General features: G+C 41.9%; 1 protein-coding gene across 1 annotated transcript in view; it reads right to left on the bottom strand.

The window, feature by feature from the left end:
• Positions 1–22,317, bottom strand: part of FANCI (Fanconi anemia complementation group I) — a 62,837-nt gene that overhangs the window by 1,257 nt on the left and 39,263 nt on the right. The window contains exons 20-37 of the mRNA XM_005694969.3: positions 19,537–19,638; positions 18,467–18,637; positions 18,269–18,390; positions 17,586–17,750; positions 16,841–17,020; positions 12,197–12,363; positions 11,789–11,862; positions 10,680–10,796; positions 8,266–8,317; positions 7,309–7,436; positions 7,143–7,211; positions 6,864–6,957; positions 6,393–6,580; positions 4,944–4,997; positions 4,802–4,861; positions 2,375–2,443; positions 767–862; positions 366–473 (exon numbers count right to left, since the gene is read on the bottom strand). Coding sequence (XP_005695026.2) covers positions 366–473; positions 767–862; positions 2,375–2,443; positions 4,802–4,861; positions 4,944–4,997; positions 6,393–6,580; positions 6,864–6,957; positions 7,143–7,211; positions 7,309–7,436; positions 8,266–8,317; positions 10,680–10,796; positions 11,789–11,862; positions 12,197–12,363; positions 16,841–17,020; positions 17,586–17,750; positions 18,269–18,390; positions 18,467–18,637; positions 19,537–19,638 — 2,016 coding nt within the window. The remainder of the gene's footprint in view (positions 1–365; positions 474–766; positions 863–2,374; positions 2,444–4,801; positions 4,862–4,943; positions 4,998–6,392; positions 6,581–6,863; positions 6,958–7,142; positions 7,212–7,308; positions 7,437–8,265; positions 8,318–10,679; positions 10,797–11,788; positions 11,863–12,196; positions 12,364–16,840; positions 17,021–17,585; positions 17,751–18,268; positions 18,391–18,466; positions 18,638–19,536; positions 19,639–22,317) is intronic.

The following is a 22,317-nucleotide window of genomic DNA, read 5'->3' as shown; positions in this document are numbered from 1 at the left end:
GACCCTCATTCAGAGTAGTGGCCCTACTTTGAGAGCATGGTAGAAGAGGGAAAAACTGGTTTCTGAGCCAGAATGCTTAGGCTCATAATTTTCCAGTGGTTTAAAAGGTTATGGGGAGAAGACCCACAGTAAGACCCTGTTTTCAACATCCCCTTCCTGGAAATGTCCATCCTAAAGGCATACAAGCCTGGGAAACTTCTTGTGTGGTTCACTGTTTACAACCTTTCTCTTGAGAACGCTTAGTTTTGTTTTTGTCTTTGACCACCTTTTGGCCCTTTCTCTGTGGCTGCTCCTGGACAGGCTGCTGACAACCGGCCAGGAGGGCAGCTAAAGCCTGCTGCACGCCAGTCAGAGCAGGCACTGACCTCTTCATTTTCATCCTCCTCCTCCTGCCGAAGAACTGCGTCCAGGACGTTTCCCTTGATCTTGAAGTCTCGTGAGGTGCTGAGCTTTATATGCTTCATCAGGTTCACCTGGGACAGGATTGTAAACACAGGCACAGTTTGCTACCAATAAAACCTGCCCAGGGCGGCCTGAGCCATCACTGATAAACCCTTCAGTTCCTAGAGAAGCAAGCACACACCCACTAGACTTCACATCAGGTTCCCTGTGTCAGTGTTTGACTTCAGGCCATCAGATCAGAAATAGCAAAGAGACAAAAGAAACGTAGTCGACCCCCGACCCAGTGCAGTTGTGTTGCTTCAGTTTGCCAGGTCCCCTCACAGGGTAAGTGGAAATCAGTAGAAAAACAACAGAATATGCTTACCTTTGACCTCTTAGAAAGGTGGATGAGAAACTTTTCATACTGTTCAATGGCAAAGATGAGATTAGGAATTGGCTTGGTTTCCCGAAGAGCTCTGGCCTACAGGGCAAAGAAGAGGACCTAGATTTGGGGTTCAGGGGTGGTGAAGTCCTCTGAAACTGCCGTAGCAGAACTGCTCGTGGCTTTGAGGGAAAGACAGTCTGACTGCCAATGAAATGCAGTTTTACTTATACACCAGTCATTAAGATTTTTTTTGACAGTTCATCAAAGGACCTAAATGCCAATGGAGATGGCAATTAATCCTTCTACCTGTAACTCCTAAACCTGTGTTTTAGAGGCTGGCTGAGGGAAGGGCTGTGTCTGGTGTCTGGCTGCCTCTCTGACTTGGGATTCTTGGGATGATGAGCCCACTCTGCACTGGCTCTGTTTCCGCTCTAGTCTACAGAGGCATTTTCACTGCTGCGATTCTCTTTCCCCTCAACTTGAATTGTAGTTTGTAGATCCTTCCGTATGTTTCTTATGCATATAGACATGTTTTTATATTTTTTAAACTACAAATGAAGACACTGTTCTCATCTTTTTTTTCTTTAACATTATCTCAGAATTTTGTATCTGAACATTCAGCTTTGTATTTTTTCATGTCTGCATAGTGTTCTACAGTATAAATATACTATAAAAGCCAGCTCTCTATTAGTGGGCATCTTAGTTTTCCCAATATTTCACTTTTACTTAAAACATTACTAGGACTGAATATACACAGGTCTTTACAATTTCTCTATGCTACAAGTAGAATAGCTGCATTAAAGACTGGTGCATGTCAACAGTTATTGCCAAATGTTCCCCTTGAGAGAGGACTCAGTTCGTTCTTTGCCAGCAGTGCCCTGGAGAACCCACTTTCCGGCACCAATCTTTTACATCCTTTAAGGGGTACCTTTTGCACTCACTAACTTTTCCTAAAATCAACTCCTTCCCAGTGGTTATCATAAGCTTTTTCTATTTTTGAAGAGCTCAAGATTTCCTGGTACTTCTGAATCGAGCATATACAGAAAAAAGATGTTCCATCTGAACAAAGTCCATGAACTGAGAAGCAGCCATACACAAATAAGCCCATTTCCTCCAGCTTTACTCAGATGTAATTCACATACCAACCAGTTTACCCATTATGTTGCATACTTTCTTGTGTGTGTTTCTTTGTGCATTCACAGAGTTGTACAACCATCACCATAACTTTACAGCATTTTCACACACCCTACCCCACAAGAAATCCTATACCCATTTTAGCAGGCACCTTCCCAGTTTCTCTAACATCCCCCTAACCACTCCTGCTCCCCACTAATCTTTCTTTTTAGATTTGCCTTTTCTGGGCATTTTATATAAATGGATTCATATAACACGTAGTCTTTGTCTGATTGGCTTCTTTTACTTAATGTATTTTCAAGGTTCATCAGCAACCTTGTTTTTTTTTGGCTGTACTGCATGGCATGCAGGATCCTAGCTCCTTGACCAGGGATCAAATTGGTGCCCCCTCCGGAAGTGGAAGCACAGAGTCCCAACCACTGGACCACCAGGGAATTCCCAGTGGCCACGCCTTGATCACTGTCAGCAACTTACCATGGCTGTGGGGCCGGCAGCGGTTTTCTCCTTTTCTCCTGTACATTTTAGGCTCTTACTGTGCTTGTTCTAAAGAAAAGGAAACAAGTCCTCTCATTCCTGAAGGTTTTTCTATAGAGCTACCAGGCTAGTGGTAATTTTCTAATACGATGATTATAGCAGTAACAGGAGAACTCGTAAGGGGGCCAAGTCTGGGTGAAGAGATTATCCTGAAGCAGATGCTGGACAATGGGAAACATTCTGGGACACTTTATAATCCTCAGATATTTTTCTGCTTTTGTTGTTGGGAGATTTACAGTCTTGCTCTTGGACAGGGCTATCACATGGAAGTGAGGTTAGGACACACCGTTATTTACACTAGGGCAGCCAAGGGACTCGTGAGCTACGAAAGAACTGTCAAGGGGGGAGTAGGACTAGGTGTTCCCTACTGGGATGTTCGCTAAAAGGGCTAGAGAGAAGACAGGAAGCTGGAGAGGTTGTTCTCAGAGCCATGTGTCTCACATGACAGGTGGTTACAGGCTCCATAAAGGTTTAAAGGTCATAAAAACACTTTGTTTCCCTACGTTGCAGAGAATCAAAATAAAGAGCTCCTGGAGAAAGGAAGAATCGAGAAGGGGACCAGGAAGCACAGGATTCTGAGCCGGCAGGGGAGCAGAGCCACATGAGGCAGAGCCCACCCACGTGTGAGGCGCACAAACAGGAACCTCCTCCTGGAAGGGGAGTTCTGTGCCCTCTAGGAGCGAGAGGCCACGGCCCATGGGACAGCTAGCAGAGTTAGAAACAGAGGCCTGCAAGTGGAGAGAAACCACACTGCCACAACCCTGTGAGGGAGAGGAGGCTTGGTCCACATGGCATGTTCTGGGAAATAAGAAAATGTAGGGATCCCAGAGATGCTGGTGTGAAGAAACTTATTTTCGGCCCTGGAAGGCAGGGTGGAGGGCGAATACTTGGTAGGGGAGGGCTGAGAGGCAGCACAGGCAGTAGAACTCATGTGACCAAATGGGAAGTGAGCCATCTTCCTAAAAGTTGTACCCCAGATGGGACCTTGTTGAAACTCCCTAAATCAATCCCAGCTACGGCCTCTTTCTGCTGATTTAGGCAGGACTAAAACTGTAGTGGGAAGAGAACTATCTTGGGAAGGTATACAGTCCTAAGCAGGATGCTAAGCTACAGGTTTTGGAGCAATGGCTTTCACTGCTTTCTTCTCACTGAGATCCAAGGCTATGGGAAAAAAGAAGGGGCTAAAAGAGAATAAGCAGCTCTTTGAAAGATGTGGCAAATGCAATCCAGATTTCTAGATCAAAGTTGGAGGGAGTTAATGGAACCATGAGCTCTTGACTCATTAAGCACACCTCACAAAGACAAAAAGTGCCTGTGGATCAGCTGACTTGTCGAATAAGGCTTTAAGTCAAGATCGAGAAGGGGAGAAATATCCAAGGAAGAACACATAAACCAGTTTTTATGTAATGTAGAAAAAAGATAGTCTAGAAGGTGCCTAGTGAAAAGCAGAAGAAAAACTTGAGAATGGGTCAAACACAAAACCCCAAACCTCCCAGCATTTTACATGTCAGTGAGTATCAAGTATGGTTCCAGAACAGGGGCTGGCCAACTACAACCAAGAGGCCAAATCCAGCTCACTGCTTGTTTTTCCAAAGTTTCATTGAACACAGCCAAGATCATTTATTGTATATTGACTATGGCTGCTTTTATTTTACAATGGCAAAGTTTAGTTGTGACAGTTGACTCTATGGCCTGCAAAACCTAAAGCATTTACCATTTGGTCCTTTGCAGACAGTTTGCAAACTACTGTCATGGAGTTAAAGAACCCAGTTCGAACCTCAGCTTTGCCCCTTTTTTTGGCTGTACCACACGTCACGTGGGATATTAGTTCCCCAACCAGTGATCAAATCCACGGCCCCTGTATCAGAAGCTTGGAATCTTAACCCTTCTGATTTTGGCCTTATGTCTGACAGCTTGGGAAATGATGCTCTAAGGTCATGTTCATTTTATTGGAACAGCAAATATTTAGAGAACACCTGCCTGGTGTTGTGTTAAGCACTTTCCACAAGGCACCTCATTTATCCTCACTGCCTGCCACTACTTCACTCACATTCCCAAAGGAATGGGTTTGGAATCACCCAGAAATAAACCAAGTCACCGAGCCTAAGGATGCATGTTTCTCCTCTGCTCCGAGTGCAAGCATACCAAACACTTTTTCTCTCTAAATCACACTTTTTTTTTTTTTTTTTAAAGATTTTCCTGCTGCAAAGACTTCAAGCCTTGGCGTGTTCTCAAATGGACACCTCTGGCTTATTTTAAGTAGAAGAAACTTAATATACGCTCAGCTCAGGTGAGTGATCAGTCCCCTGGGAATATAAGGAGCCCTTTCTCACTTGAAGATACATTGTGATACAGACAATCACTTACCTGTACATACGAAATAAACGAATAGCATAGAGGGGTCAGATGTGAACCAGACAGCTTCACCTGCAGCAAAGGAGAAAGAAATCAATATAACTGTAGGAATTAGATGCTTTCCCCATTCCTAGGAAAGGCATTCTCAACTCACCAGTTTTTCCATATTTTTCGGAATTCCTGTGGGGCGCTGATACACCTGGAGATACTAACAAAAGATTCCAAGATTCAGTATTAGGCAACGGCAGGACACCCACTTGTCTCAAAGGTTTCATAAAGTTCTAGGGAAAAGTGTTGGAATCTTGCATGCATGCATACTCAGTCACGTCCAACTCTACGACCCTATGGACTGTCGCCCACCAGGCTCCTCCGTCCATGGGATTTCCCAGGCAAGAATACTGGAGTGGGTTGCCATTATCTACTCCGGGGGATACTTTCCAGCCCAGGGATTGAACCCGCATCTTGTATGTTTCCTGCATTGGCAGGCAGATTCTTAATCACTGAGCCACTTGGGAATCCAGATTTAGAATGCTATTCCTACATAGATGTCCCATGAACTACAGGTAGTGCCTCAGTGAGCACCTGGTATATGACTATTGCTCTGGCTGGAGAGAGAAAAAGAAAATAAGCTACCCAGATTCATGGAGAATCTTAAGACTCCAGGCTTCCTTTTTTTCCTCCCCTAAGCTCCAAACCTTCCCAGACAGGAGGCAATGAAAGATTTATGTTTCTGACTTGTTCCATTTATTGCTTTAAAAATCCTTCAGGGTGATAGTCCCTGCATCTAGAAAGCCAATGACTTTGCTGTTTTTCTTTTAGAAAAAGCCAATAAAGATTATAGAGGTTCTCAGTATTTCTACCACAGAAGCTAGTTAGCCACACGCTATAGCCAGAACTGCACCTTCTCAGAAATGGCAGCGCTGCTGTTTGGGTACATGGTGTGAGGCGGTCCACCATCTTTCTTGGGTTGTCTGTGCCTTCCTAAGTAATGTGGGTCAATGCTAGAGTCGGAACTAAATTACGCAGTTCCTAGCACTCTTGAATGTCTGCTGAGAATCAAAATACTGCAAATACAAAAAAAGTTTCTTGTTAACGGATACTAAGAAGCATTAACTTAAACTCAGGGCAAGTATACCTTGTATTTTCAAAAAATAAACTTAGTCCCTACTCGTGTACCTGACCTGTGAGGCATTTAACACCTACTTGTTAAAGGACAAACACCCTTTCGGTGTCCAGACTGGTCTGAAATTGTCTAACTTTTTGTGTAATTGGAATCAGATTAAATTCTAAAACTGAAGTTTAGACTGAGTCTTAGAAGGTGTTTGAAAAGGCATTTACACTCAATCAAGAGGCATTTACATTCATTATACTCAATCATATGAGCAACATACTCATATGCTAAAGAAATATGGAGCTCTAAAAACATTTAGAATTATGCCTCAACTGTTATTTCCAGGCCTGTGGAGAAACCTGCCATCTACTGGTCAAACTGTGACCTGCAGAGATGCAGACACGGGCTCTGCACTAGGGTGTTCAGCACCAGGGGCAGTGTCCTAGCTGGGTGGGGCAGAATGATGGTGGTGATCGACTCTCCGATACTCACATATTTGACAAGTGCTGTAAGAGTGGTGTACATTTTGCAAAGGTCCTTTAACAAGGTGTCCACACAGCTGCCTGATGGCAGGGCTGTCTGCACCAGCTCGTGGAAAAATGTGAGCAGAGTTCCCAACTGTATGATGGTGGTTTTCTCCATGGGATGGTTTGTTAGGGCTGCCTGAGAAGAGGCCTCTTCTGAAAGGAAATGAAGTTAGCACTGTCAAACCCAACTGACCTTATTTTCTAGTTCAAGTCAAAGAGATTTAGAAACCAACTAAACCTCATTAACTAGGAAGTCTGGATGCAGAATACATTAATAATTACGCTGTCATAAGCCACACTACCTTCTACTTTCATTACTTTGGAAATCTAGCACAAACGAACAGAGCTCAGGGGCTCTGCCTTTAGGTTTCCTCCAGTTCAGATTTTAGTTGACTTTGATCACAATTCCTGGAACCCCTCCCTCAACTCATGTTACCTGATACGATTTTTTGATTTGCTTGTCCCTTAAGCTTGGTGATCAGCCAGTCCACTTCTTCTAGGACCTTCTCAGCTTTACTCAGAACAAGCAGCTGTGAAAGAAAAAAACGCCTGGCATGGCTCACTGAACACAGCTGCTGCTGTAACATGATAGCCACGGCCACCCGTGGGTGGGTTACAGGCCTCGGGACTTTAGCCACTGTAATTCACTCCTCACAGGGAATAAAATGGAAGGGATGACAAGGCTATTTGCCAAGTGTCAAGGATCAACACTTACACAGACAGTAGGGGCAGCTGTTTTCAAATTCACCAATGCAAAGTTGTTTGTTTTCTCCACTTCTACATCCTGGATGGAAAGAGAGGTGAGATGTAATGACACTAAGGCTGTTTCCCTGGCCTCTACTCCCAACTCGGGGCGCCATACTGAAGGCTCACTACAGTACCTCGTCTATGTCCCCAAGATGTCCATGGATATCCTGGGACAAGTCACGCAGCAGGCTAACAGGACTCTTATACGAAACATGGAGGTTGAAGAGCAAACTCAGCATGCCCTTGCAAAAGGAGGCATCCTCTAGGAGTAGGAAGGAAAGAAAATTCATTTATAATCCAAGTCAGTCCTGCAGCAGGTGGGGGTGCCTAGCTGGAATGCTAGCCTGTTATGTTTCAGGCACAACATCCCCATACTGCACACACTCCAGCCCAGGCAGCTGGCCCACAAAGGTACACTTCAACCCACAGGTGCAAATGAGGGGGATGTTTCCCATTTACTGGTCACTATCATCACATAACTAGCATATAGGTCAAGAAATATCAGCACCCCAGGACACCCCTCCCCTCACCAAGGAAACTGTCATTCTGCCTGTACCCTCACATGGAGTCCTGTCTGACTTTGCACTCTATCTAAGTAGCATCATGCAGTAAGTACTCTGTCTGTGTCTGCCATCTGCTGAATGCTGTGTGCACCAGACTCCTCCATGCCGCGAGTCAGTGAAGGCTGTACATTCCCACTGCCGCGGTGTCCCACTGTGTGCATGCGGAGCAACCCCCTGATCCACTCAACTGCTGACAGACGTCTGGGTCTGGTTTTGCCTATTAGAACAGTACTGCTGTGAGAATTTTCCACCTGTTTATGCTGGGAGTAGAACTGCTTGATCGTAAGCCTATGTTTAATTTTAGTAGTTAAGTATTGCTAAATAATTTTCCAGAGTGGTTATACCAACTGACACCTCCAGCGGCAGTGAATGAGAGGTTCAACTGCACTGTATTCTTACCAACCCTTGGGATTGGTTTTGTGTATTTCTTCCATTTGGCTACTCTGGTGAATGTGTCATTTTCTAAATGTTGTTTGGTGCTGATCATTTTATATAAAGCCGAAAAAGGAAATATGGCAGGAAACTTACCACAACTGTTTTCCGCGCAAATCTTAGATGTCCAGGTTAACATCTGCACAAACTAGAGATCATTCAGATATTATAGAAACATTCAAAAGACAGGCCTACCTAGTTTGCTATCAGACTAAAAGAGCTCTGCTAAGTCACTTCAGTCGTGTCCGACTCTGTGCGACCCCAGAGGGCAGCCCACCAGGCTCCCCCATCCTTGGGATTCTCCAGGCAAGAACACTGGAGTGGGTTGCCATTTCCTTCTCCAAGGCAGCAAAGTGAAAAGTGAAAGTGAAGTCGCTCAGTCGTGCCTGACCCTCAGCGACCCCATGGACTGCAGCCTTCCAGGCTCCTCCGTCCATGCGATTTTCCAGGCAAGAGTACTGGAGTGGGGTGCCATTGCCTTCTCTGAAAAGAGCTCTAGGCCTTTCCAAGTCTAAGCAAATCACCTGCTAAAACTTGTGCCTGGATCTAAAGTGGTACTCTACTGAAAAATAGCATAAAAAAAGTCCAAAGTTATGAGAAGAATTACTGATTATTTTCTTAAATATAGCCTATGACTCAGTTCTCAAATGCCCTCATTAAGGGCCAAAGGTCCTGGGGTCTGGGCTATTATCTGAGCTTCCTTGGCCCCTCCCACCATGGTTTGGGGCTAAAGTGCCCTTCTTCCCCTTCCCATGCCTAGTACTCTCTGCATCTGAGACATCTTTTAAGGACAGTAAGCTAATAGAGGCACAGAAGAAGATGATCTTGGCCACAGTGACAGTCAAATTAGCCTTTAGGAACCAAGAGGCCACAGGAGGTTAAAAGGGAGCAGGGAAAAAAAAAGAAAAGGGGCAAAAGAAAAGAGCTGGGGAAGCTTAAGGCCTTGGACTAGTAGGTCGTGTTTCGCTAGACACACACTCAGCTTCCTGCTTTAGCAGTTGTTTGGGATAGGCTTCTAGCCACCAAGACACTGAAATGCAGTGATGTTTAAAGGTAAAATGACCAGTAAGAATTCAGGTTTTCATCTGTCAGGGAAAAAAACTTCAGAGGCTAAATGAAAATTCTCTGTGAACTGATACAAAAATATTTCCCCTAATACAGTGATTACTGTAGAATACAGATGTCCACAATACAGTGTTAAATGTAATAAATAAATAAAGCAGGATGCTAAAAAAGCTTTTGTGTGAAGAGGGTAGGGTTGGGCATAAGAAGCTATATTTATATTGCTGTATAGGAATAAAAGAACTCTTTACACAAGAAACTAAAAGATATTTACCTACTGGGAGAGAAGAACCGAACAGATGGAGGACACGGATAGAAAGGTGACCATTTCCTGCAAATTTTTTTATAATGTCTGGTTTTCAAATCATTGAACTTTATTACCCAAAGTTAAATTAAAAAATTTTAGACACACTACCCGAAATTATGAGGGGTGGTAAAATTTTAAAAATTCTTCTTTATATTAGCCTTTCCAAATCTATTTTTCTTCAACTGTCCCCATATTCCAATTCCCTGTGTTTCTTTCCTAGTCTTGGGCTCCTTGCAGCAAAAGTAGCAATATGAAAGAATGAAGCTGAAAGTAAAGTGGGGACGTGTTGTTCCAATCTAGGATAAAATAAGTAGCAATGCGGATTTTCTTTGGGCTACCTGGAGCTAGGACAGAAAATGAAGTCTGCTTTTTCAGTGCTCAAATGTCATAACATACCAGGCTGTAGTCCAGCTAGCTCTTCCTAAAAGTAAGGGCTCACACAAGGAGGCCTGCACCTCAGCACTCTCAACTTGTCTCCCCACAGGTCAGGAAGTAGATATGGGAGGACCACACAGCCCTAGGCTCTCAAGGACTCTATCATCCTTTAGGAAAATTACTCCTGAATGGAACAGACCCACAGAATATAGCTTATTTCACATGTGTCAATGCTCATGTGGGTACATATATTCTTCGTGTATATGCGCAGACTTAAGAACATATACCTAAAATCTATCTGGGTAGAACAAATTCTATTTTAGGACTATAATCATGCTTTCTGACTTATCACCTTTTGTTGAATATCCCCCAAACTCAGAATCCGCTAATTTTGATGAGAAAGTTAACTGCTGAATGTCCGCTACCTTGATAATTAACACACTTTCATCTTAGAAGGGGGTAGGGAAACACCAGAAGGTTTAAGGCCCCACAGAAAAACAAGACTTTTTTTTTTTTTTCACAGTGCTTATTGTTTACCCTCGACAGTGGCCAAATAAACAAAAGCAGTAACTACATCATGGTAGAAACACTATGTATGGGGCGGGGCGGGGGGTACATCCTACAGATCTTATATTAATTCAGGAGCGTTAACTGGATACATGATTTTAAATGAGCCAGATTTCGAGAGGACATTTAGTTGTACACTGTAAAATGTAGTATTCTGGCCTCCTGGGGGATGCAGAGTGGGACTGACTGGAGCTCGTACCTCAGCAGAAATGGGCTTCAGCAGCTTGGACAAGCTGGTGAGAACAGTGGCCAGAAGCAGGGCTTCTTTGCTCTTAAAGTCTTCCTCTTGGCTGCTAAGTAAATTCAACAAGGACCTCTGAGAAAGGATACACAGAAACATTAGCAGACATGATACTAGCAAAGAGAAGAGACATCTAGCCAGAGATTCTTAAGGCTGGGACAGAAATGACTCAAAATTACCAAAAATCCAAGAGGATAAAATCTGGAAATAAGACCTGGATCGATCAGGTAGTCTCCTACCCTGTTTGCGATCAAACATCTGAGTGTTCTCCTGGGCGCTGTGGACTCCTCCAAAGCCCTGCCACGTGTACATTAAGAATGAACTGTGCACCCCGTTTTGTTTATTTTGGGTTGCACCACACAGCTTGTGGGATCTTAGTTCCCTAACAAGGGACAGAACACGGGCCCAATGAAAGAGCTGTGTCCAAACCACTGATCGCCACAGAATTCCAGTGCACCCCGGTCTGGGTGGTTCACAACTTCCTGAGGCCCATTCACGGACCTGAGGGCTAGACCACACGCCAGCACTGGCATTCCCTACACACTTTCCGTTTCCCCTTTCTCTGTTCCTCTCTCACCAGCCAAAACAGTCTTTGGTCCGTCAGTCTCTTCCCACTACAACATAAGCTCTGTGAGGGCAGGGTTTTGTCTCTTATACCTTGCTTTATCTTTAGCACCTGAACAGTTCCTGGCACATGATAGGAACTTTAACATTAAAGAAATCCTCTGGGATAAAAGATCCTGATACGTGACAACTAGTGGTTAGAACCATCTGACAGACAAAGCCAAGTTACACTCCCTGCACGAGTGGGCTCCTGGCCAGCTCTTTGCATAATATCAGCTCAGACAGTGATTCCTACAGGCAACGAGTGCTGTAGACTGGGGCGGCTTGACACACATCCTTCCTGGAATGCTTTTAAACGCATTATCTTTCATTCTCAGAGCTGTCAAGTTGCTTGAATGACGACCCAGAAAAAACTGCTGTCCTACTTGTGGACGGTCTGCCCGTTCCCACCAGCTGTCCTGGGTTAACAGTCCCAAAGCACAGCAGTCTCCTAGGTGTCTCACCTGAAACTGCCGGATCTGGAAAGCTGCTCTCTGACTGACACTGACTTCCTCCTCTTCTTCCTCATCTGTGGCATCTAGGAAAGGAAAAGAATGCTATCTGCTTTGAAAGGGGCTTGGTTTTTTTTTTTTTGCCAAGCTAAAATTTTAGGAGGCCAAAAAAGTCTGGAGGCAGCTTTAATTATATTCCTAACATTCAGCAGCTTCTTAAGGCTATGTTCAGTTTCCCAATCCCATCTATGGCTAAACGGAATCCAGGAAGTGCCAATTCTGAATCCACTAGATGTCACTCCTTAGCCACACTGGGACTCTTCGCAGGTGTCCTCTGCTAGGCTAACAACTGGAATCGAGAGGTTTGGTTGAGAAAGAGAAACTCAGATCAAGCCGAGTTATCAAAACTGAAATGCCCACCCAGAGCCTTGAGAAACTGATGACACTTGGGCTGGTAGAACTGCTGCACAGCACTGAGTATCTTCTGTATGCCCTCCAAGCACAGCAGCGAGATGTTCTTTCCTTTCTCTTTCTTTCCCAACTCTTCCACTGAGGTAGGGATTGAAGTGTATCTCCAAAGCAAGACCCTGGGGAAAAGAGATTTTATTTTCAAAGTTAAGTTCACTGAGATAGTTTACATACAGTAAAATTCCCATCCTGTAACTGTATGGCTCTGCTGACTCACATCCACAGTCCTGTACTCACCCCCCTCAATCTAGGTATTTCCATCACCCCAAAAGTTCTTATGTGCTCCTTTGCAGTCAGTTCATTCTCTTTGTTTTCCCAGGCAACCACTGATCTGTTTCCTGTCCCAGTGGTTTTACAATTTACAAACTATCATATAAAAATGGTATCATTCCTTACGCAGCTTTTAGAGTCCAGCTTTGCAAACAGCATGTAGCTCTGAGGTTCACCGATGCTGTTGCACGTACCGGCAGCCTGTCGCATTTCACTGCTGAGTAGTATTTCACAGAATGAATGTGCCACAGCTTGCATAGTCACCGATTTATCATCTTTAGGTTGTTTCCAGATTTTGCTATTACAGATAAAACTACTATATACAAACTTTTATAAGAACATCTGCTTTCATTTCTTTTGGGTAATTACCTAGGAGTGGAATGGGTATATCGTATGATAGGTGTGTGCTTAACTTTTTAAGAAATTGCCAAATTATTTCCCAAAGTGGCTGCACCATTTTACATTTATGTCAACAGTGTATCAGAGTTTAAATTCTGGGCATCCCTGGAGGCTTAGTGGTAAAAAATCCACCTACCCATCAGGAGACATGGGTTTGATCCCTGATCTTAGAAGATCCTACATACAGTGGAGCAACTAACTACTTGAGCCTGTGCTCTAAGGCCCAGGAACTGCAACTACTGAAGCCTGTGTGCTCAAGAACCTGTGCTCTGCAACATGAGGAGCCACTACAATGAGAAGCCTGGGCACCTCAACTACAGAGTAGCCCCCGCTCACTACAACTCGAGAAAAGCCCGCACAGCAAGACCCAGGACAGCCAAAAACAAATACATAAATGAATATTAAAAACCAAAAAACAAGGAGTTTAAATTCTTCCACATCCATGACAACACTTCGGTATAGTCAATCTAAACTTTTAGGCATTTTAATAGGTGTTTACACCGAGGAAACCAGAATTGAAAGAGACACGTGTACCCCAATGTTCATCGCAGCACTGTTTACAATAGCCAGGACACGGAAGCAACCTAGGTGTCCACTGGCAGGCAAATGGATAAGAAAGCTGTGGTACATATACACAATGGAATATTATTCAGCTATTAAAAAGAATGTATTTGAATCAGTTCTAATGAGGTGGATGAAACTGGAGCCTATTATACAGAGTGAAGTAAGAAAGAAAGAAAAACACCAATCCAGTATATTAATGGATATATATGGAATTTAGAAAGATGGTAACAGTGACCCTATATTCGAGACAGCAAGAGATACAGATGTAAAGAAGAGTCTGTTGGACTCTGTGGGAGAAGGCGAGGGTGGGATGATTTGAGAGAATAGCACTGAATCATGTATATTATCATATGTGAAACAGATCGCCAGTCCAGGTTCGATGAATGAGACAGGGTGCTCGGGGCTGGTGCACTGGGATGACCCTGAGGGATAGGATGCGGAGGGAGGGGGGTAGTTCAGGATGGGGAACACGTGCACACCCATGGCTGATTCATGTGAATGTATGGCAAACCACCACAATATTGTAAAGTAATTAGCCTCCGATTAAAATAAATAAATTTTAAAAAGAAAAAAAAAAGGTGTTTAGTGATATCTCATTGTGATTTTAATTTGACTATGCCAAAGCCTTTGACTGTGTGGATCACAAGAAACTGGAAAATTCTGAAAGAGATGGGAATACCAGACCACCTGACCTGCCTCTTGAGAAATCTGTATGCAGGTCAGGAAGCAACACTTAGAACTGGACATGGAACAACAGACTGGTTCCAAATAGGAAAAGGAGTGCGTCAAGGCTGTATATTGTCACCCTGCTTATTTAACTTCTATGCAGAGTACATCATGAGAAACGCTGGACTGGAAGAAACACAAGCTGGAATCAAGATTGCTGGGAGAAATATCAATAACCTCAGATATGCAGATGACACCACCCTTATGGCAGAAAGTGAAGAGGAGCTAAAAAGCCTCTTGATGAAAGTGAAAGAGGAAAAAAGAAAAAAAAGAAAGTGAAAGAGAGAGAAAAAGTTGGCCTAAAGCTCAACGTTCAGAAAACGAAGATCATGGCATGGTCCCATCACTTCATGGGAAATAGATGGGGAAATAGTGGAAACAGTGTCAGACTTTTATTTTGGGGGGCTCCAAAATCACTGCAGATGGTGACTGCAGCCATGAAATTGAAAGACGCTTACTCCTTGGAAGAAAAGTTATGACCAACCTAGATAGCATATTCAAAAGCAGAGACATTACGTTGCCGACTAAGGTCCGTCTAGTCAAGGCTATGGTTTTTCCTGTGGTCATGTATGGATGTGAGAGTTGGACTGTGAAGAAGGCTGAGCGCCGAAGAATTGATGCTTTTGAACTGTGGTGTTGGAGAAGACTCTTGAGAGTCCCTTGGACTGCAAAGAGATCCAACCAGTCCATTCTGAAGGAGATCAACCCTGGAATTTCTTTGGAAGGAATGATGCTAAAACTGAAACTCCAGTACTCTGGCTACCTCATGAGAAGAGTTGACTCATTGGAAAAAACTCTGATGCTGGAAGGGATTAGGGGCAGGAGGAGAAGGGGACGACCGAGGATGAGATGGCTGGATGGCATCATGGACTCGATGGACGTGAGTCTGAGTGAACTCCAGGAGATGGTGATGAACAGGGAGGCCTGGCGTGCTGCGATTCATGGGGTTGCAGAGTCGGACACAACTGAGCGACTGAACTGAACTGAACCTAGTGACTAATTATCTTGATCACCCTTTCGTGTTATTTGCCATCTATACATCTTATTTGGTAAAGTCTCTGTTAAAACACTTTATCCATTTTCTCAACTTGATTGTTTTCTTAACAAGTCTGAGTTCTTTATATACTCTGGTTACCAGTCCATCATCAGACACGTGTTTTGCAAATATTTCCTGTTAATTTGTGGCTTATATTTAAATTTCCTTAGGAATGTTTTTCAAGGAACAGAGTTAAATTTTTAAAAAATATTGACTGTGCTTCTGGTTTTATACCTAGGAAATTTTTTTACCTAAAACAAGGTTGCAAAGGTTTCTCTGTCTTCTAGATGTTTTACAGTATTTGGTTTTATACTTATGCCTCTGATTCATTTCAAGTCAATATTTTGTTATAACATGAGAAACGGATCAGAGTCCAATTTTTTTCACATTAGTTGCTCAGTCGTGTCTGACTCTTTTGTGACCCCATGGACTGCAGCACGCCAGGCTTCCCTATCCATCACCAACTCCCAGAGCTTGCTCAAACTTATATCCATCGAGTCGGTGATGCCATCCAAACATCACATCCTGTCTTCCCCTTCTCCTCCTGCCTTCAATCTTTCCCAGCATCAGGGTCTTTTCAATGAATCAGTTCTTCACATCAGATGGCCAAAGTATTGGAGTTTCAGCTTCAGCATCAGTCCTTCCAATGAATATTCAGGACTGATTTCCTGAATGGAAATCAGGATGGACTGGTTTGATCTTGCAGTCCAAGGGACTCCCAAGAATCTTCCTCAACACATCAATTAATTCAAAAGCATCAATTCTTTGGCACTCAGCTTTCTTTATAGCTCAACTCTCACATCCATACATGACTACTGGAAAAACCTTAGCTTTGACTAGATAGACCTTTATTGGCATAGTCATGTCTCTGCTTTTTAATATGCTGTCTAGGTTGGGCATAGCTTTTCTTCCAAAGAGCATCTTTTAATTTCATTTTTTCACATATTCCTGTACAATTGTTCCACAAACACCTGTTTGAAAAGACTTTTCTTTCTCTGTTCCATTTCCTTGGCACCTGTGTCAAAAGTCCAAAGACCATACTTGTGTGGATCAGTTCTAACCATCTGTTCAACTGATTCTGGCAATACCTCACTATCTTAAATACTTATTTAATGTTCTATAAATATTGATTAAAGTCAAGCTGGATGATAGTGTTGTTCGAGTCTTCCACATCCTTCCTGATTTTCTAATTCTACAGATTACTGAGAGAGGTAGATTATTATTTGTGTATTTCTCCTTCAGTATTACTGTTTTTGCCTTAAGTATTCTGAAGCTGTTATTCGGTGCTGTTAAGTACATGTACATTTAAAACTGTTCTGTCCGCTTGATGAACTATTTAGTCATTATGTAATATCCCTTCTTATTCCTGGTATTAGATTAACATTTTATATGTGGCCAACAATCCACACCAAAACAGGACTAGGAAAAAACCCCAGCATAGTGAGTGACTGCACTTCCACCTTTGGGTATGCCCAACTTCAAATCACCTTCCTCCCCACCCAACTTCAAACCACCTTCCTCTCCCCACCCCCCTCGTTGATTTCCTCTTCTGGAGATGCCACAGCAAGTGGAACAGGTCTCTAAGGGTGCGTGGGGCTTACCGAGTTATGTCACAGAGGTTCTGAAAGACCTTCTCTGGGTTTTGGCCATCAGGGCCACTCACATGCCCTGTTTCCTTCAGCTGCTGGACCTTCTGCAGAGCCACGTTCACTGCGTAGCGCATGAACTCATTGCTGGACCTCAGGACAGACAGGCTCTCTTCATGACTCTGGGTACTGTCCCTAGACAGGAAAAAAGAGACAGAAAGATTCCCCTGCTACTGGGACCTGAAATTATGTTTTCTAGGGACAGTTCACTATAGCACCCAACCAGCTCTAAAAGACAGACTCCAGCAGCCCATGCCCAAGTCACTGCCAAGGCTGTCTTTCTACAAATATTATTCTCAGTATTAGCTCCCTTTCTCCCTCTTCCCTCAATCCTTTAACTTTGATGAAATTTAAAGGTCAGTCTTAGTTAACTTTCTGTGATTTTTTTGGTTGCCCCCCACTTTTTTTAAAAATTCAAGCTTTTCTTTCCCCTTTTTCATGCTACTTAGGTTGATTTCTTGGAATCTATCCTGTCTTTCATCCACTAGTTCACTGTTTCTGATGTTCCCTTTAGTAATTCAAAGCATCTCTTTAAATGCCTGTGTGTTCTGCTTTCAAGAAAATGACAACCCCCTTGACTTACTTTTTACTGTATAGATGCTAAGAATTGTGAATCCAAACTAGGTCATATCAGTGACCCTCAGTAGGTGTTTTTACCTTCACCATAAGGCTGTCTTTAAGCTCTTTGTTAGAACCTTACCTGAAAAGAGCTGTGAGAAGATCAGACACAAATTTCATGGACAAAAAACTATCGGTTGTTCGGCTGGCCATTTTCGTTTTGCCTTTACCAGATTTTTCGTTAAGGATATCAGAGAGCTTCTTGTAACACATAAATAAGCTTAGAATCGTTTCAAACTTAGTCTTACTGTATAAAAGGAAAAAGAGACCACCAAGGACAGGTGTCAGAATATTATGGTTTACTTTCAAAACAGTAATAAGGAAATCACAATACTTCTTTAGATGTCATACTTTAGACCCAATATTACAAATGAATGGATCTTCACTATTAACACAGTACTCCTAGGTAATAACAATCTGGGTCATTTCTTTTTCTCCTTAATTTTATCAGTCATTGCAGAGAATGAAAGTTCAATACTACCACCAATCAAAATTTCTCTATTAAAATCAGGGGTTGTTATGTTCAAGGTCTGGGGAATGTTCAATAAAGTAAAGCCTGATGGAGAGACAAAATTTACGAGCCTGTTTGACATGTGCTTTGATGTTCCCTGGTAGAAAGAACATAGTTTGGTCTTAGGCTAGAGGTCCATCTAAGAGAGAGTGTCATGGGCTGTGGTCTTTTCATACCTAGCCTATTGTTAGTGTTAAGAAAACATACTCCCACACACAAAACGAACTATAAGTAGAGTTACAGTAATACCCTACCTGAAATTACTTATGAAGAAATTATATTCTATTAGAACCTCACAAATTCCCATGACAAGAGAAGCGCAGATATTATTTTTGATGCCAATACCAGTGCTCTGAGAAAAGTCTGCTGATTTGTCCTAAAAGACACAAGATAAAAATTAATAAGCTACTAAAAACCTCCATTACTCAACACAGCTTAGACTTAGCAATTACCAGTTCGAAGTCCTCTAGTTCACTCTTAATCATTCTATTCGTAATCGACTCCAACATATCATCTAAGTATTGGTAGAACCCCTCTTCCTCCTCCTCTTCTTCTTGCTGTAATGGTACCACTCTGCTCTTATACCAGGCCAAACAGTGTTGAATACAACATAGCAGATAGTCCTGTAGAAGAAAATATAATAACTGAATATTCTTGTTAAAGGATAACCTATCAAACTGTTGATAATTGACAAATAATCCTTATCTATAAGGCTAAATAAGTTATTCATTAGCATCACAAATTAAGTCAATCTGGAGTTCAAAACAAAACAAAACAGAAAAAAAGAACTAACAGAGGCATTGTTTTCTGGCCTTTCCCAAAGGCACTGGCTTCACAAGTAGCTGACACCTAAGAAGGTAACATCAAATGTGCTATCTCTGATCTGGTACAAATACCAAGGAGGCAGGCTGTGAAATTAAATCCTCTCCAGCACCTTTGAGTCCCAGAGGCTATTCTAAACATATGAGTTTAGGTTGAGGGAATCTTTGGGAGACCACCATAGCTTCTCTGACCTAGGCTGAGGATATCTGTTTTAAGTCACTCAGGAGTTTCAGTTTCTATCTTTCTTCCCTGTCTTTCTGAGGCTAGATGAGAATAGAAAACCAACCTGTCCCAGTTCCTCTGAAGGTTCAACAGAATGCCAGTTCTAGCTCAGCCTAAATCATATAATCCAGACTAATGAAGCAGATCTCCTGGGTTCATCTGCTTCTGGGTGACCTCCTTCTCCCAATTCTAAAGTATATTTATTTAGTACTTGCAATCAAAGAGCCATTAATGGGAGGTAAAATGCTCCTTGGGAGAAGTGCTGGATGCCTTGATTATTAGTCAAGTGTTGACCTGCAGATATCTCGCCACCAGAACCAAGGTGGTGATGGATCAGGGAAGAGTCAAGAGTAGAAATTCACTGGCAGGTGTTTCACAGAGAAGTCATCTCTTTCTGAAGCTCAACCATATCAACAGGGGTGGTAGTTTTACTTAAGAGTAAAAATAATGGTTATGGGAGGAGGAAAGAAAGGCTTACCAGTGGTTCCTGTAGAGAGACCTGATCTCCTTGGGTCAGAATACAAGCTTCTAATTTCAGAGGAGGCAGTACATCAGGTTCTGGCTCATAGAACTGTTTCAACTGTACATGGGAAGGAAAAAGACATCACGGCTCATGAATGCTTTTCACTTTTTTAATTGGTCAAGCTAATGGCAACTTTAATGTCTAATGTTTTCTAAGACATTATTTCCCAACTGTCCAAAGAACACAGCAGGAAAATCTGTTGCTTTGGCCCAACGCTATCCTTCCTTTGCCCTTGCATCAGGCAGTGCTCTGACAGATCTTTCCTAGTCCACTTCATCACCCCTCCTATAAAACACCATGCTCTCTTACACCAGTTACTTAATTGGTATAGACTATCAAGCACTTTCAGTACAGCTTGGTTGTTAAGAATAGAGGCTCCAGAGTCAAACTGAATCTAAAATCCCAGTACCACTACTTATTAATTCAACAAAGGTAGATGTCTTGGTTCCTTATCTGTGAGACCAGGATATTATTAATATAAGCATAAACATTTGTATAAGATTAAATGTGCTAACACATGTAAGGAGCTTCAAATACTATTTAGCAAATAACAGAGCTCAAAAAAAGTTAGTTAACTCAGCCATAAAAAAGAATCAAATGATGCCATCTACAGCAAAATAGATGGACCTGGAGATGGCCATACTAAGTGAAGTCAGACTGAGAAAGACAAACACTATATGATATCACTTATATGTGGAATCTAAAACGATACAAATAAAACTTATTTACAAAACAGAAATAGATTCACAGACCCAGAAAACAAACTTACGGTTATCAAAAGGGAAAGGGGGTGGGCAAAGGATAGATTAGGACTTTGGGATTAACATAAACAAACTATTATATATAAAATAGATAAATAAGATCCTACTGTATAGCACAGAGAATTATATTGAATATACTGTAATAACTCATAATGAAAAAGTTTATGTAACTGAATAACTTTGCTGTATACCAGAAACAAATACATTGCAAATCAACTATACGTTCATAAAAAAAGATGTTAATTGCCATTTTCCTCTTTTTAACTTTTGGAGTCTATATAATTTTATTGGTCCACATACTAACCTGAGTTGGGAAGCACTGCTCTACGCTTTCAGTCATAACTTGCCATGTTAATGTGCAAATGTAGATGCACTGATCATTAGCTTGAAAGATAAAATATAACTAATAAGATATAAACTTTATATAAGATCAGGTCCAATGCCCACTGGAAAACTTTTGATATATAGTGTAAGACCTTCCAATCATTTCTCCACTTTCAAATGGAGCTTCTTTAGCAGAATTAGCACAAAGCAATGGCATAAAAAAGGAGGAAGAGCAAGAGGGAAAGAAGTTCCATTTATAGCAAAATGGTGGACTAGGGTTTAGAGAAACCCTCACGGTAAAGAACAATAAAAAATACTGCATTAAAATCTTTATATAGATACATTTATTAAATAGATAGCTAAGATGAAAGGAAAGTAAAAGGAATCATGAAATTAAAGACAGAGCCTAGGGTCCACATGGGGTTGTATCAGAGGTTGTATCTAGATTGTATCTGAGATTGTATCAGAGACAGTCACAGAAAGCTGGAATTCTCAAAAGTGGATATCCTTAGTGGATGAACCTAAAAAATTAATCCAACACATGGAGGAAGATAGTGGGGCGATATGTACCTCCCTCCCTCCCTCTGACTTCAGGTGAAGGGGGAAAAGTCTCCTCAGGGACTTTCTAACCGTAAGTTAGTCTCCAAATGTAGCTGGGGCTAGAATTCACACGACTTCAAATATAGGGTTATTTTATAATTAAGATTGTCCAAATCATTAGACATAATAGCTGAAAGTTTAAAGAAAGTGTTTAATTTTGAAACAAGTAAGGGAGGAAATGGAATAAAGGAAACTTCAAACTTTACATAAACCAGAAAAAGAGGGAACATCCCCAATCACTTTACTAAGCTCATACTTAACCAAAGAAATTCAGTATGAAAAATGAAAATTATAGGCCATTCCTTCTTGTACACATATATGTATGCCCTAAATGGAAACCAAACTCAGTAGTGTATAAAAAAGATAATATAATCAATTTGAGTTTATTCTAGGAATGCAATGTTTTTTTAAAAGATCAAATAATATAATTCACCATGGTAACAGATTAAAGGAGAAAAATCATACGGTCATCTCAACAGATACAGAAAAGCATCTGATAAAATTTAACATGCATTGAAGAGTAAAACAACAGAACTGAAATGGCAGAAGAAAGTAAACTTGAAGACAGATTATGAGAAAATATAAAATCTGAAGAAAACAGTGTAGAAATATTGAGGAAAAATGAACCAAGTCTCAAAGATCTGTGGAACAATATCAGGCATTCCAATATACATACCACTGAAGTCCTAGAAGGAAAGGAGAGAAAGAGGGGATAGGAAAAAATAATCTGATGAAATAATGAACAGACATGTCTCAAATCTGGTGACAAGCATCAACTTAAAGGTCCAAATAGCTTAATCAACTCCAAATAGGAGAAACACATGCTTTGGCTCTTGAGCCAGAAGATCTGAGTTCAAATTCTAGCTCCATCACTTATTAACTGTGAGACCCTGGGCAAATTAAATTACTTAACCTTTTGGAGCCTTAAAACACACATCTGTAAAATGGAACTAAGCAGTTATTTCACAGGATTTTGTGAGGACTAAATGAAATCACCTACCATACACCATTCATAAATTGCTTGGCCCTCTGTTAAGTGCTAAACATCAAG

Source organism: Capra hircus, chromosome 21 (genome assembly GCF_001704415.2).
Source record: "Capra hircus breed San Clemente chromosome 21, ASM170441v1, whole genome shotgun sequence".
Taxonomy (NCBI): domain Eukaryota; kingdom Metazoa; phylum Chordata; class Mammalia; order Artiodactyla; family Bovidae; genus Capra; species Capra hircus.
This window is presented reverse-complemented; position numbering and strand designations above follow the sequence as displayed.